General features: G+C 43.0%; 1 protein-coding gene across 1 annotated transcript in view; it reads left to right on the forward strand.

Annotated features, from left to right (window-relative positions):
- SETD3 (SET domain containing 3, actin N3(tau)-histidine methyltransferase) overlaps positions 1–14,998 on the forward strand; it is a 76,359-nt gene that overhangs the window by 15,312 nt on the left and 46,049 nt on the right. The window contains exons 2-6 of the mRNA XM_087447961.1: positions 963–1,072; positions 2,933–3,025; positions 5,746–5,894; positions 8,174–8,246; positions 8,551–8,807. Of these exons, the coding sequence (XP_087304087.1) occupies positions 970–1,072; positions 2,933–3,025; positions 5,746–5,894; positions 8,174–8,246; positions 8,551–8,807 (675 nt within the window). The 5' untranslated portion in view covers positions 963–969. The remainder of the gene's footprint in view (positions 1–962; positions 1,073–2,932; positions 3,026–5,745; positions 5,895–8,173; positions 8,247–8,550; positions 8,808–14,998) is intronic.

Genomic DNA, 14,998 nt, shown 5'->3' on the forward strand with positions numbered 1-14,998 from the left:
GGCAGTCTTATTATCTCCACTGCTTCCCCGAGACTCTCCCCATGGGCTCCGTCATGCTTCCCTCATTCCTCTCCTTGCCTTTGAACTGCCTGCCCTTTCTTCACACATCCCAATCCCGTACTTGCTTCAAGACACATCTCGAGACCCACTGTTCTAAAATGTTTTCGGATGAATGTTATCTCATTGAGGTCTTTGCCCAGCATGCTGTGGGTGCATCCTATGTCCCACCATCTCATCTGCTTATGGAATGCTCTTTATTCCGTTTCATTTCTTATATGATAGAATAAGAATAATAAGGGTCATGGGTGGTTGAAGTGCCAGATTGGGAAGTGCTGGGAGACCTCGGTCAAGTCTAGGGTCTGCCATTGACTTCCTGTGAAACCCTGGGCAAGCACGTTGCATTTCCCAAGGAACCAAAGCAAGGAATTAGACTAACTCTCTGAATTTCTTTGAGCTGTAAAGTGTCTTGAACATTTGTACAGGAAGCCTGATCTGTTGCTTATGATACAATTACTGTTAATGGGAAATGACTCTTAAAGCAAAGTGGGGAGAGAATATATAGGTTTTTATGCCCATATGATAGTTTGTGAGTACATGTATGTATACATAACTTTTATCTCTGTAGTATCGTGGAAAAACATTTTAGTATACACAGTAAAATCTGTGTAATTTGAAAAAGAATTTTAGAGTAAATTTGCTTCTACTATAGTTTTTATAGGTGAAAAGGAGCAAACTTTTCTTCCAAAGCCTACAAAGCAGATTTTTTTTTCATTTGAGAGCCTCCAAATACTTATATTTGTTACCCATTTCTTTCTCTGGAAGGAAACTTCAGGATATGGCACATATGAGGTAGGATCCTAGCGTCTTAAGGCTAAGCCACTGCTGTGCACATTTTATCACATGGTTTTGTACTTTGGGAATGTAATGTTTTTCTCTCTGTCTTTTCTTTCTCGTCTCTGTAGTCAGAAAATGGGTAAGAAGAGTCGAGTAAAAACGCAAAAATCAGGCACTGGTGCTACAGCGAGTGTGTCACCGAAGGAAACCCTGAACCTAACCAGTGAGCTGTTGCAGAGTAAGTTCCGCTCCTGGCCTCCCTGCCGTTACGTGGGACATGTGCCTTCTCGCTCCTCTGCATCCTCAGTGCTGCGTGTGGCAGACTCACTGGTACAGTGGAGCCTGAAGTGAAGCAAACCTGTGTTCAGTCCCAGCTAGTCAGCCGTGTGACCTGGGCACGTCACAGAACTTCTCTAAGCGCAGTCTCCCCTTGTGTGGAAATGGAGATACTGCACCTGTGGGTACCTGTAACTGTTAACGAGGCTTGGATGAAATAATGAACTTAAAGCTTCCAGCACAGCTTCCTGGAACACGGTCTTCCCTGGGCACTGGTGGGCAGGGACAAACTCGACTACTTTTGACCGTGTGGCCTCGGACAAATGACTCAGCCCCTCTCAGTCTCACTGTTCATGTCAGTCAGTAAAGACTGTCTCGGGAGTGTCGTGAGGGCCCCATGAGTGATGGCGTGTGAGGGTGCGTCACGGGCTGTCAGGCCCCAGGTGAGCACAGCACGCCTCAGAGAGCAGACCTCTGGAGCTCTGCTCCCTTACTAGAGCGGCTCACTTTATTTCCAGTGATTCACCCATGGTTTTCTGATTCTTGCATGCTCAAGTTATGAGTTCTTGGTTCAGGGAAATTAAATATCTATTAAGTGCCTATACTTGCTTTAGTAAGTCAGTATAAACTGGTAACTTCTTTATTTAATTGTGAATTTAAATTGGTCCTCTGTGTGTTTCACATTTAGCTGTGCTCACTCTTTTAACTGACTACATTCGTCTCATTTTCTTTGCCCCTTATGTTTAGATTATGTGACAGGCTAAACCCCAAATAAAAATTTAGCTTTCTCTCCCTGCCAGAAGCAGGCAGCAGCCAGACTGGGGCAGGTCCCTTCCCTGAATGTCCCGTGGACCCCCATGCTCCCGCCAAGAGCAGTATGGGCCCCCGAGCACTGAGGTACTGACCACTACCACCTGTTTGCCCACTCAGCTGTGGCAGCCTGAGGACAGGCCCTGTCTTCTTGTATTCCAAGGCCTTAATCTTGCTGATGGAAGATTGAAGTAAGACTGGTTAACCTTAACAGTTACAAGTCAACACATAACTAGTTATTGTTAATTATTTACCACATACACTCTGTTCCTTGGAGAACAAAGGGCGCCAAGAGGTTTAGCATAAGCATGGGAAGGGGGCTCTTCTTTAAACTGATACAGTTAATTAAAAAGGAAAGAGCTCCTGATAGGCAGAGTGCCCAGGGTGCAGCCTTCTGAAACTACCAGCCCATCACGAGCATTGGTCTTTCGGTTCTGGCCCTACAGGAGAAGCTTAGCTTCTTTTTTAGCAGCGACTGTGCTGTCTCTTTTTGTAACTCCCCCAGAATGCTTAATATAGAGCCTTACACATGGATGTGCAATGTTTGTTGACTAATTGTCCTTATGTCCAATGTAACTGGTTCCCTTAGAGAGCCATTGTTGTGGGGTTTAACGAGGAAGAAATGTTGACTGTTAATATTACCTTCTTTTTACCATCTAGAAGAGTTTTCAAGGAAGTGTTTTGCATTTTAGATTTGCTTTTTAGATTTTCCTGTTTATAAGTGTAATCTGAGGAAAATTTATCAGAGCAGCAAAAATAAGGCAGATACAAGCTAGGTGCTCACACTTAGGTTCTGGGGCCACAGTTGAATCAGTGGCATTTGAGAGGATTTATATGCTTTGAAAAGTACACCTGATTTATACTTCTCACATTTATCTTCATGCCTGTGGTGTCTTTGTCCTTTAAAAATAAACCAACAGCAATTACACAACCCAAATCCTCTTTCTTCTGAAGACTAACAGGTTAAGTTGTAAGAAAGAAATGTTTGAGTACCGTGGCTTTTATGTTACAGAATGCAGTAGTCCTGCACCTGGCCCAGGAAAGGAATGGGAAGAGTACGTGCAGATCCGGTCTCTAGTCGAGAAAATACGAAAAAAACAGAAAGGTAAATTTTCTAGAAGGATAACCATATTTTAATAAAATCGTGTAGGGGCGTGGCATAAGTTAGAAAGGTTTTGAGAGCAGTAAGGTCTCAGTTTCATGCATGCCTCTCTGAAGGGTGCTTGTGAAGGGGCTCCTAGACAGGGAGAGACCTTGCACTGGGAAACGGTCAGGATCTCTCCCATTTCTGAGGTGCTGTTACCTACTTAGAAAGGGGTAAAAATGTTGAGCTTTAGGGGGAAAAAGTGTTGTTTCTGGGGCTAAAATGACACAACTTTTATTTATTTTTATTTTGTGAAATATATATTTAAATCTGTTTTTCCATACTGTGTTTCCGTTAGGATTTGAGGTCAGTACATAGTACCGTGTATGGTCAACATGCAAATATATACTGATTGGTTAATATCTTATCAACATTTACAGTGAGCTCAAACATATCTTGATTAAATAAGAGATGTAGTTGTATTTCCCAAGCTGTGTTTTACATGGTGCATTCAGTAGACGTCTTAATGATTCTCAGCCAGGCTGGCGATGGGGCCAAGCATCCATTTGAAAAAGCTTATTCAATATACCTATTGTTTTTGTTCTGGAAAGCACAAAAAGTAAAGATTGGTATGCAGGGCCACAGGGAAGGCGGAAGGAGAAAACATAATAAGGAGCCTGCATTTAAAAGGATGAGAAAAACCTTCTTAGACTGTTTTTATTAATTGTCATGGAAGTGAGTCCCAAGAGGGTTTGTTTTTTATTTGCTTTCTGAAGGAGTAGTTGATTGCTCCCCTATACACATCTGCAAACACGCAGTCTTGAGGTTAGATGGTCCCCAAATGGTCACCAAATGGTGACAGGTTCCTTTATAATGTGTTTGTTTGCACTAAATGGTACACTAGGCTAATCCTGGCTCTCCAAATCAGTAGCTGAAAAATTTTTGTGTGTCCTGAGTGTCTGTTCTGAGTAGAGATGGTTTATTACAGCTGACCCTAAAGTTAGAGCATTCGTTAGTTCTTGATAAGTGAAGAGTAAATACTGTCTTAGAACACCCCTAACAAAATCATTTTCCTTCATTTAGCAGACATGTTTGCATATCTAGTATTGCACAACTCTGTGCCAGGCAATCCCACTTCTCAAATCCAGTTGACCGTTAATTATATCGTGGTGACATGGCCACAGGCACCTGGGCTGGGTTCTGTGCCCAGCTCCTCATGTTAGTAAATTTCCTTTTCCTCTCCCTATATTCATCAAAAAAATAATGTTTTTTGTACACCTGAAACTATTATAATGTTATATGTCAACTAATATAAATAAAAAACAATTTAGGGATGAAGGGTTATGCTGTGAGCAACTTACTTTCAAGTAGTTTGGACCAAGAATGAGAGAGAGAGAGAGAGAGAGAGAGAGAGAGGAGCGGGGAGAGAGAAAGAGACAGACAGAGAAAGTGCATGTGTGGCAAGTTGGTGAATCGAGACCAAATCTATTTGAATGTTCATTCTGTTCTAACATTCTTGTAAGTTTGAAAATTTCCCAAATAAAGAGTTGGAGAAAAGTAAAACAAAACCAAAAAAATGGTTTTTCCTGTGCACGGCTTTTCATTTTTTTCAGTATTTCAAACATGCTGAAGAGTCCCGACAACAGTATAATGACGCCTGAGAATCTACCTCCTAATTGCATCCACGTCAGGGTCTCACTGGTTCACGTTCTCCTGTCCTCCTCTCCCACTTGCGGGTCTGCTTCCCTTTCCCCACTCCGTGCTTTGCTTTATCTTGTATTGGTTTTCAAGAAAGAAGACGTTACACATTTAGCTGAGGCCCCACACTTCCATCGCCTTCCCTTCTCTCCCCTCGGGGGGTCTTTGTCTTTACTGTGAATGTTTTTCTGCTTCATGTATAACCTCACAAAAATATATGATAGTAATTGGTATTTTTAAAATTTACATAGGGCCGGCCCCGTGGCTTGGTGGTTAAGTGAGCGCGCTCCACTGCTGGCGACCTGGGTTCGGATCCCGGGCTCGCACCGACGCGCTGCTTCTCCGGCCATGCTGAGGCCGCGTCCCACATACAGCAACTAGAAGGATGTGCAGCTGTGACACACAACTATCTACTGGGGCTTTGGGGGGAAAAATAAATAAATAAAATCTTTAAAATTTACATAAATGATATCATACTACTTGATTTTCTTAAAACCACAGTGTTTCATTTATTGGTTCATATAGATCCAGCTCATTTAAATTGCTTGGCAGAATTCTCTTGAGAGCCCTACAGTTCTGTGCTCCTAGAGTCAGGACTGTGGTTCTCATCCTTAGTCATGTCTCCTTGGGCACATATGTGACCTGCTGATTGTTATTTTCATGGGATTTTTGTTAGAGCAAATGTGCATGTGAGAGATGGCAGGTGGGACGTGAAGGGGAAAGCTGCTCTCTGTGTCTGCAGTGGTGATGAAGGCTCCCCTTCCCATCATGTCACTAATAGAACCTAACAGTCAATGTTCATGTTACGGAGGATCAACAACTACTTCTCTGTAACCAACGGTGGGGTTAGGATTTTAATTTGCCCTTCCTGTCACTAAGATATGTATTGTGAGTATCTGGTGATGAGTTTTGATTTTTTTCCAAGATTGGAGCATTATTACTATTTCAGTGTAGTTATGGTTTATTTTTTACTTTCTGAGAGCAGCGTGAATGACATATATCCTTAAAATAGCTCTTGTTTTCTAAAACTTGGATTGATGTAGGTCTGTCTGTGACTTTTGATGGAAAAAGAGAAGATTACTTTCCTGATCTCATGAAGTGGGCCTCTGAGAATGGAGCTTCTGTCGAGGGCTTTGAAATGGTTAACTTCAAAGAAGAGGGCTTTGGTTTGAGAGCAACGAGAGACATCAAGGTGAGTTTATAAACTGTTGGTCTGGGAGGTCTAAGTGTGTTTGGACTGTGATGTGGAGGACACAGGATGTAGAGAGAGATGCCCTAGGCTTGTTTTGAGCCTTGTGGGCACATAGGCAGCATGCAGCCAACACTCCCTCTCCCTGCCAGCAGTCTCCTCAGTGACCACATGGGCCTGGAAGAGCCTTGCCCAGTGTTCCAGGCAGCCCCTTCCAGCTCGTCCTCCTTAGGAGCCGTGCTAATAACCAGTGACTGGGGGCAAGTCAGTTCACATTTCTGAGCCTCTGTTAGGAAACTATAGAACATACCTCCCAGGATTTTGAGATTGAAATAAAGAGAAGGATGTGGGCTCAGGTGGTTTGGAGGGGACCTTGTTATGGATTGGATGTGGGGTGGAGTGGAGGACAAGCATGTTGAGGATGCTCACCTGTTTGCTGGAATGGATAATCGAGTGGTTGGAGGTACCACTTAGTGAAATGGCAGCACCAGGGGTGATAGGGAAAGAAGAAGAGAAACATATATCTGCTAAGAGACAGTTGCTTTTTCTCCACTCTTGGCCCTTCCTTCTGGATGAAGAGAGCAGCAGCACCCTGACATTCCCGGCCTCTCTCTGCCCGTTACTCGGGCCTGTCCTAGAGAGGAGGTGTAACTTAATCTGTTTGATGGTTTGGCGAGAAGGAACTGGGCTTGGCCTTTTTCTCGTTGGGAGCTGGTTGCCCATATGCATTCATTCTGCTATGCTCTCTGCACGCTGTAAGTTTCACAGGGGCAGGCCACCTGTGGGGATGCCTGCGGGGCTCCAGTTCTGCCTGTAACTAGGTGGGGGAGTCTGTCTAATTCTGGGATTCAGTAGGTGATATTTTGGGTGACCATCTGTTGTAGTCTTGTGTCTCTCTCAGTTGGTTTAGAACTTGGGTGGAGGAAATGAGTGTCATTTATTTGGGCCCCCTCAAACCTCCAGCAACATTTTTGATTAAGTTGTAGTTAACCTTTCATTGATACATTGAAAAACCATACACTGGTTTATTAGGTACCTGTTAAATATCTAGTGCGTGAGTAGTACCGTGCCTGTTATTACACCAGGCTTCAAAAAAAAAAACAAACAGGGTCTCTTCCTTCATGATGCTTATAATCTATGGTAAAGGACAAGACACACATAAAAATAATTCAAATAGTAGACATTGGTAAAAGGCAAGAGTAAACAAGATGCCACACGTCTTCTCTTGTATCAAATGAGAAGCATCATTAGTGTGGATGCTGCCCAAAATATTTTAGCTGTGGTTTGTCTTTACTGTGTGCATGGTTTTTTAAGCTTTTTTGAGGTATAGTTGATATACAAAAAATTGCACATATTTAACATATACATTTTGATGAGTTTGTGTTTTAAGCAATATAGATACACACATAGAACATAACCGAAAAGAAGCATCTCGTATTGCCAAAAAATGAGATAATATTTTCGACAAAAAATTAGTAACCAAAATAGATCTAATGGGCTTGTGCTTTTGCTGGTAACCATCATGCTTTAAAGACAAGCATGTAGAGGAAGGAATGTTATTCTGGCTTCACAAACTCAATAGCAGGAGCAATTCACGTTGACAGATTAGAGTTTTTGTCAGAGGTAAAAATTTTGTTTTGTTTTGTTTTTAGAACTTAAAAATGTAAGTACGGGGGGCTGGCCCCGTGGTATGGCTGTTGAGTGCGCGCGCTCCACTGCTGGCGGCCTGCGTTCAGATCCTGGGTGCACACTGATGCAGTGCTCGTCGGGCCATGCTGTGGCGGTGCCCCACATAAAGTGGAGGAGGGTGGGCATGGATGTTAGCTCGAGGCCCGTCTTCCTCAGCAAAAAGAGAGGAGGATTGGCATGGATGTTAGCTCAGGGCTGATCTTCCTCACACAAAATAAAAAAAAATAAAACTCTAAATTAAAAAAAAATAAAATATAAGTACGGCAAAGAATAAACAAATACCTTTGTGCTCTACCCCAAATTCTATTTGCTTCAAATTAAAGTTGCAAGTCCTTTTTTTCATTATTTGTCTTGACAACTCAGTATATATACTTAGTTTTTCTATTGGAAATAGGGTTTTAAACCATGCTTCTTCCTCATTTAAATATAACAAATACTTACATTTTAAAATATATTTGATAATTAGAAACAAAGTGCTGATGTGCAACCTTGTGTTTCGTGTGTGATTGGATTTCTGACCATAGATATGGTTAGATTGAAGATTGTAACATGTTTTGGTGATTTTACTATTTTCTTGTTTTTCCCCACCCCAGGCAGAAGAATTATTTTTATGGGTTCCACGAAAATTACTGATGACTGTTGAATCTGCTAAAAATTCAGTGTTGGGTGAGAATAATTTCTGACTGTTCAGTACAGAGTGCAAATGATAAAAATATATAAAATTTCATTTTGTTGAGCTAAGGACCATATTTGGTTATTTTCTCAACTAGTGAAATATTCCCTCAACTCCAGATGAAGTGTTTCCGTGCTCGTAATCTGACATAGTAGAAGAATGTCAAAAGAAAGGTGCACGGTACTTTAAATGTTACAAGACGTTTTAATTATCTCCCTAACTTTAATCTGTATTTTGAATGAATATCTTTTGAAGAAGTTTGTGGAACTTATGCTATTAACTTCTGGGTTAATTCAGGGCCCTTATATTCTCAAGACCGAATTCTTCAAGCCATGGGAAACATCACTCTGGCCTTTCATCTGCTGTGTGAGCGAGCCGACCCCAACTCTTTCTGGCAGCCCTACATTCAGACCCTCCCCAGTGAATATGATACTCCTCTCTACTTTGAGGAAGATGAGGTTCGGTATCTTCAATCAACTCAAGCTATACATGATGTCTTCAGCCAGTATAAGAACACAGCTCGGCAATATGCCTATTTCTATAAAGTCATCCAGGTGAGCAGCTGGTTACTTGTATGTTTAACAGGGTGGCAAGAAAGGGAAATTGATTGCATAAATGTTCCTCTTGACATCTTATTAAGGATGCTTAAACATTTTGCTTTTTAAATTAAAAGGCCTTCTGGTCTGTTGTTTCCATTTTTACAGAAATATCACTGAAATATGGTTTGAACGTATCTGACTTCATCAGTGTCCAGTGTTCATATAAGCAGCAGTTGTTCCTAAGTCATGAAAGTCAGTATGTTTTTCTGGAAACAAAAGATTACAATGAAAATTTAAAAGCTATAAAATGTATCTAGTACAAAAGGTGCTCTGTGTATAGATTTTCCAAGAAAATGAAAGTCCATTTGTGGGTTCTTCATCTGTATTAGTAGTAAAATATTGACAATTAGTTTCCTAAATTATGACACTGATTTCTTTATGTTTTTCGCAGTGTACTGTGTATTATATTAATTTTAATTGGTTCTAAGTAAAAGTGTCATTAAAAATCTTTATAAGACTGTGAACAAGGCCTCGGTGCCTGTGGCTGTGAGGAGTAGTTTCCTCTGGGAAACAGGAAGGACATCGTGGTTGAAGCCACCTTGGCCGGTGCAGTGTGGTGATTGAGAGGGTGGGCTCTGGAGCTGGCCTGCCAGGGTTCGAATCCCGGCAGCAGCACCTGGAGCTGTGTCGTTTTGGGTGAGTCTCGGTGCTTCCCCTCCCTCCCTGTAAAGGGGATACTACAGCAGCTGACTCCCAGGGTTGCTGAGCAGATGAGATGAGTTGGTCTGTGAGTTGGTCTGCGTCAGGCCCTCAGTACGGTAATACTCGTTATAGAAATGCTCAATTTATGTGGCTAGTTTGTTTCAGTCCTTCTGGCCGTGTTGTTAGGTTGTTTTGTTTTTCATTGTTTTAAATTGCTTCTTCCCCGTCACAGCAGTACCTTATGTTAGTATTTCCTAACCTTTTCTACTAAAAAACTCCTAGTGGCCAAGGATAATGAAGAATATTCCTGCAAGAGCAGGGACCAACCCCAAAGTGACCCATCGCAAGCTCAGAATCACTTCCAAGTCTCGTGTTTTTGTTGTTGGTTTTTGGTCTCTCATTTTTAAATCTTAAAAATTCATGCAAATATTTGTTTGTTGTAGTTTAAAAATCATGTTAAATGACGTACTGTCAGGTCAGATTGGCATTTTAGGGAAACAGCCCAGTCTCTCCTATGACCGTCCATGCACTGGATGTCCCTGGGGAACCCACGTTCTGGTGGTTCCAACAGGAGAAGCACGGCTTTACGTGTAATAAACGCCGTTATCCTGACAACGTGGTCAGTCTAGGTGTTTTCAGTCTAGGTTCTTTTTCACAAGAAGAAAATGTGACATTGACTTAACATTAGTAAAAATAGGCAGCAGAAGGGAATCATTACAAATTAAAAATACATCATAATGAGCTTTTGTAGAAAATTTCTTAATCGGTGATTTAGTTTAAGAATGAGATGTGCTGCTGTGACAACTAGGAAGGTATAGGCTGTGGAGTAGAAGATTTTTGCATAAGGATTCATGACAAAGGAAAACAGATTTAAGCAAAAGTTATCTTTTTAAAGATCATATTTTGAGTCTAGCTGTTTTCCTAGTTTTAGAATATTCTCATTGCTCTTTAATAATTATTCAGAGTAAACACAAATGTTAACGTTGTTCTGCTGTCAGTTCATTAGTGTCATGTTTTCTCACCTCAGTACCAAACCATGTATCTTTCTCGTGCTTTTCTGGGGGCAGATGTTGGCCTTTGCTCCTTTTAGTCGACCATTTCATCAGTGCATTATCACTCAGGGGAGAGAGTGAGGAGTATTAGCATCACTTCATATTTAACACTTTCATTACAGTGACCTGCCCTCACTTTGTTTTTTTTGGCATTTGTGGCTCTTAACCTTTTCCTGGGTCATGGGAACCCTCTTCCCAGAGAAATGCACATGTGCACTGTATCATAAGACACTTGCATACCATTTGGGGGGGTCCAAATTCCAGAACCTGATATGCAGTTTTTACTTATGAGTTCCCATTAAAAGTCATTTTCCCAGGGCCTGTACCAAGCTATGTGTCTGAACTGAAACCTGTTATTACTCTTGTGAGCTGACTGCTGGCTTGAAGGTGTGCCAGCCATGGCTTTTGGCCACTGTCTCCTGGTGCACTAGCAATGTGACAGCAAGCACGATTCGTTTCCATGTGTCTATGGTGGCGATCCTAAGTCCCTGGGAGTGGGGCATGGGAAAGTGTTAATAGTCAATTCAGCCTTACATCTTGCTTCAGGCTTTAGGATTTTTATTCTAAAAGAAAAGTAGCGCTAGTACCAACCTTTACTAATTGTAAATTCCTTTAGGTAGATTTCTCTGCATTGCATTTTTATTTTAATGTTGCTCTTTCTCTCTCTTTGGTTGTTGTTGCTTAAAAGCTAGAAAAATAATTTCCTATGCTCTTTCCTCGCAGTGTATTTCCTTAGTCAAGGGCTTTTTAGTGTGGCCACTCACTAGTTCAGATTACTTTTTGTCTTTCACTTGCTTTACCTGGTTCGTTTAAAATAGTCTCTCCAGGCCTCTTCTGGTGCTTCTCGTGGTAGCAGGGGCTTGGGCTTTATGATCTTTTAAGTTTTTTACATTGTGTTCTTCTTGAGATGTTCAGTATACAGTGTGTCCTTTAGGTGCTCAACAGAGGATAGTATGTAACCAGAAGCCTCAAACTCAAGGAGTTCTGAGGGCACACCTTGTATTAAGATGTAGTACCTGCTGGTGAAACTGTATTCTGCAGCTTGAGGGTTGAGGAATGCCAACACCCAAACTCAAGGCTAAATTTAGAAACTGTGGCTCAGCCACGTGCTGGGAAAGCTTGTGTGGATTGAGAACCCTAAGTGGTGGTAGAATTTCTGTCAGTTTGTGAAAAGGGGGCCAGGGAAGAAGAGGGGATTAATGGCGTCAGGCAGTTTAATGGCATTTAAAACTGTTTCGGGGTTTTAAACCCCATAAAAATACTCCTAGCAGATCAAAACATTCCAGAGTTCGGCTCCACGTTGGGACTTTGACATGGAAATATACGGCCAGTTTTGTCATAGAAATCAGTGAAAAAGTAGGATTTGGCTTAAACCTAACTTTGAAGTAGCGTAATTGTGTGAAAGTGAAGCAAATTATATAGACTTGACCTGACTTAACATAGTTAAATGATAGTACAAATATTTCTCAACATAGTTAAATGATAGTACAAATATTTCTCACCCATGTCAACGAGAAAGAAATTAATAGATCCTATGAATGAACTGTTTGTTTAATTGATAATCCCGTCTCATGGACCCAGGCACTGTGATGGGGGGGTACCAGCTTGTTGTAAAGGTTAAGAGCTATCTTAGGGACATGCACATTTCCTGTGTTGTTGAGCTTGAATATGATTTTTTTTTTTTTTTTTTATGGGGACGATCAGCCCTGAGCTAACATCCATGCTAATCCTCCTCTTTTTGCTGAGGAAGACTGGCTCTGAGCTAACATCTATTGCCAATCCTCCTCCTTTTTTTTCTGCCAAAGCCCCAGTAGACAGCTGTATGTCATAGTTGCACATCCTTCTAGTTGCTGTATGTGGGACGCGACCTCAGCGTGGCCGGAGAAGCAGTGCGTCGGTGTGCGCCCGGGATCCGAACCCCGGCCGCCAGTAGCGGAGCACGCGCACTTAACCGCTAAGCCATGGGGCCGGCCCTGATGTTCTTTTAAGTAAACACAAGTGTACAGAGTTTAACAGAATAGAGACATATCTATAAAATTACTATTTTTCCCTTGATCTTATAACTTAAGTGATTTGTCCCATCTCACTTGGATTTCCTCATTAGTGTTGATGGAACAATTTGAGAGGCGCAGGGAAAGGTGTGTAGATGGAAATGCTCATTCGAGCCTAAACTGACATGAATTTTATTTCAAGGCAAGCATCCATTGCAGCGAGCTTCCACTTCTCCTGCCTGACGCTTCAGGACGGGGTCAGGCCGTCTTAAGTTGGTATCTTCCTTGAACAGGCAACGTCTCCTGCCTAGCCAGGGCTGTAGTGACAGAGGATTCGAGCAACCTTACTCACAACTTGCTGACAACAGGACCCACCAAGAGGCAGAGGAAGATGTCACTTTCCGTTCTCGGCATTCTGTGGCAGCTGTGGCTAAATACAAACAGTTGCTTCTGCCGTTTCTCGCTGTTCTACTTGTCTCTGACGGAGCCTCACAAGAATAGCACAAGACGTTGAATTGCCAGGATAGATTTAGCTTCTGTTTTCCTAAAACTCACATCTACATGGAGAAATCTGAGCGTACATAAGACCTTCAGGAACAAGCACCAAATTAGAGTAGAAACCTCTGAGCATGAGCTTCAAGACACCAAGGCCCGGAAAAGCCCTGGCGGTAAACGTCAACATCTAAAGCTGTCTGTAGACGTGTGCAGCTACATGTAGGTGAGCAACACTGAGGGAGAACACGCACACGCACACGTAACCATCTCCTCTGGTGGAGAGGTTGTGAGCTGGTGCCTCCCAGCGCATGCATGGGTCGTGTTCCACGTCGTCCCTCCGCGGCGGCTGGGGCTCTCAGCTTCCCTGCTCTGCTGTTCCTTCCCCTCCGCTTAGAAACCTGTCTAGGAGTCTTCCTTCCCGCATAAACCCCCTGACCCTGGATTTCCTCTCCTCTTCTTGTTTTTAGCCCATTGTATTCTCTTGATTGTTTAATGAATTCACCTCATCTTTATTGTGTGTCTCTCGAGTGTGAGGTAACACACCTGGGCACAGGGACTAGGCTCCCTGGGGATACAAAGATTTTCTTTTTTTGAACCTTTTATTATGAAATAAAGTTTTTAGACTTAGAAAAACTTGCAAGCAGCACAAAGTTGAAGGCGTGGCTATGGACACCGCTTCCCAGATACCATTCTCCTGACCTCATTCCCACTTGAGTTTTCCCCAGAGGCAAATGTGTTTCATATGTGACGTTTCTGTTCTCAGCCAACTTCATGACAATGTCACATCTGCTGGCTGAGGGGTGAGGGGTGTGAGTAGCTGCAGAAGTGAGGAGGGAAGGAGCAGCATCAGAGGGGACAGGCGAGCCAAGAGGCTGGAGGGGTTGAGGTCAGTGAGCGGTGAAGTGAGGTTGAGTCCTTGGGTTTGTGGTAATGGACCTGGGTAGAGATTATGGGATGTGGAGGGAAAGAATGTTTTCTGTTTTCAAGTTGTTCATCTGAAATGGCCAAGGGGCCTTTCCGTGTGTCCTATAAATGTTGTTCCTGGTGTTCTGAGCCGTGGGCCCTGTGGGCCAGGCCTGACGGAGAAGGGCAGGGCTAAGGAGGGTGGGATTGGCTCCTGAGGACATCGTGGGGCACTGAGCTGCAAACAGAAGATACTGCTCGGCAACAGGACCCTCACTGGCACCGCCTCCTCTCTCCTCTCAGGGCTTTAATCCTCACAGTCACCCTGTGAGGGAGGTGTTAGTCTTCCCTTTGCAAATGAGCAGTCGGAGCTGAGGGGCAACCTGCCGGAGGCTGAGGGCGCCCATGCCCCGGACTGGGTTCAGAGCGATCTGCTAGACCCACGCCCATGTCCTTTAGTCAGTAAGGTTGTTTCTGGTCTTAATTTTGGAACCAAGAACCAGTCTGGTTTTAAGGGCAGAGCAGTCTTGTTTAAAATCCCTCTCTGGGGCTGTTATTTACAGAAAGCTGGGCGTGACTTGCTGACTGCGAGGCCCCTTGTCAGGACCGTCCCGTGAGCCTGCACAGGGCTCGCCTGCTGGCGATTTTCCAGCTCCGTAAAAGAATGTCCCTCCTGTCAGCCTTTAGTCTCATGCTTAGAGATGAGAGAGATTCATTCATGGAGGAAGCCATAAAGCCGCTTGCTTTTCCCCCAAGCTGTGATGAAGCTGGTGGTCCCCTCTTTATTGCTGCCCTTACCATTTCGACTTTTAATGATATAAAAAATGTGAAGACACTGGAATTTAGGAAGATCAGTGGAGGCTTGCATATTCTCTGGAGAGTTGCCAGTGCCTTTGTAATCTTTGTTAGAGCCTCTGGCAGTCTGGCTGAAATGCCCTGACCTGTGTCCTCGCTTGTCCCCATAGCTGGCCTTGCCCACTATTGATTTGTGTTAAGTGTATACGTGTCGTCCTCATTGTGTCCTTATTTCAGCTTTCTGATTTTGTAAATTATTCATCGAAAC

The sequence above is a fragment of the Ceratotherium simum genome, chromosome 24 (assembly GCF_057802395.1).
Source record: "Ceratotherium simum simum isolate JZ-2026a chromosome 24, ASM5780239v1, whole genome shotgun sequence".
Taxonomy (NCBI): Eukaryota; Metazoa; Chordata; class Mammalia; order Perissodactyla; family Rhinocerotidae; genus Ceratotherium; species Ceratotherium simum.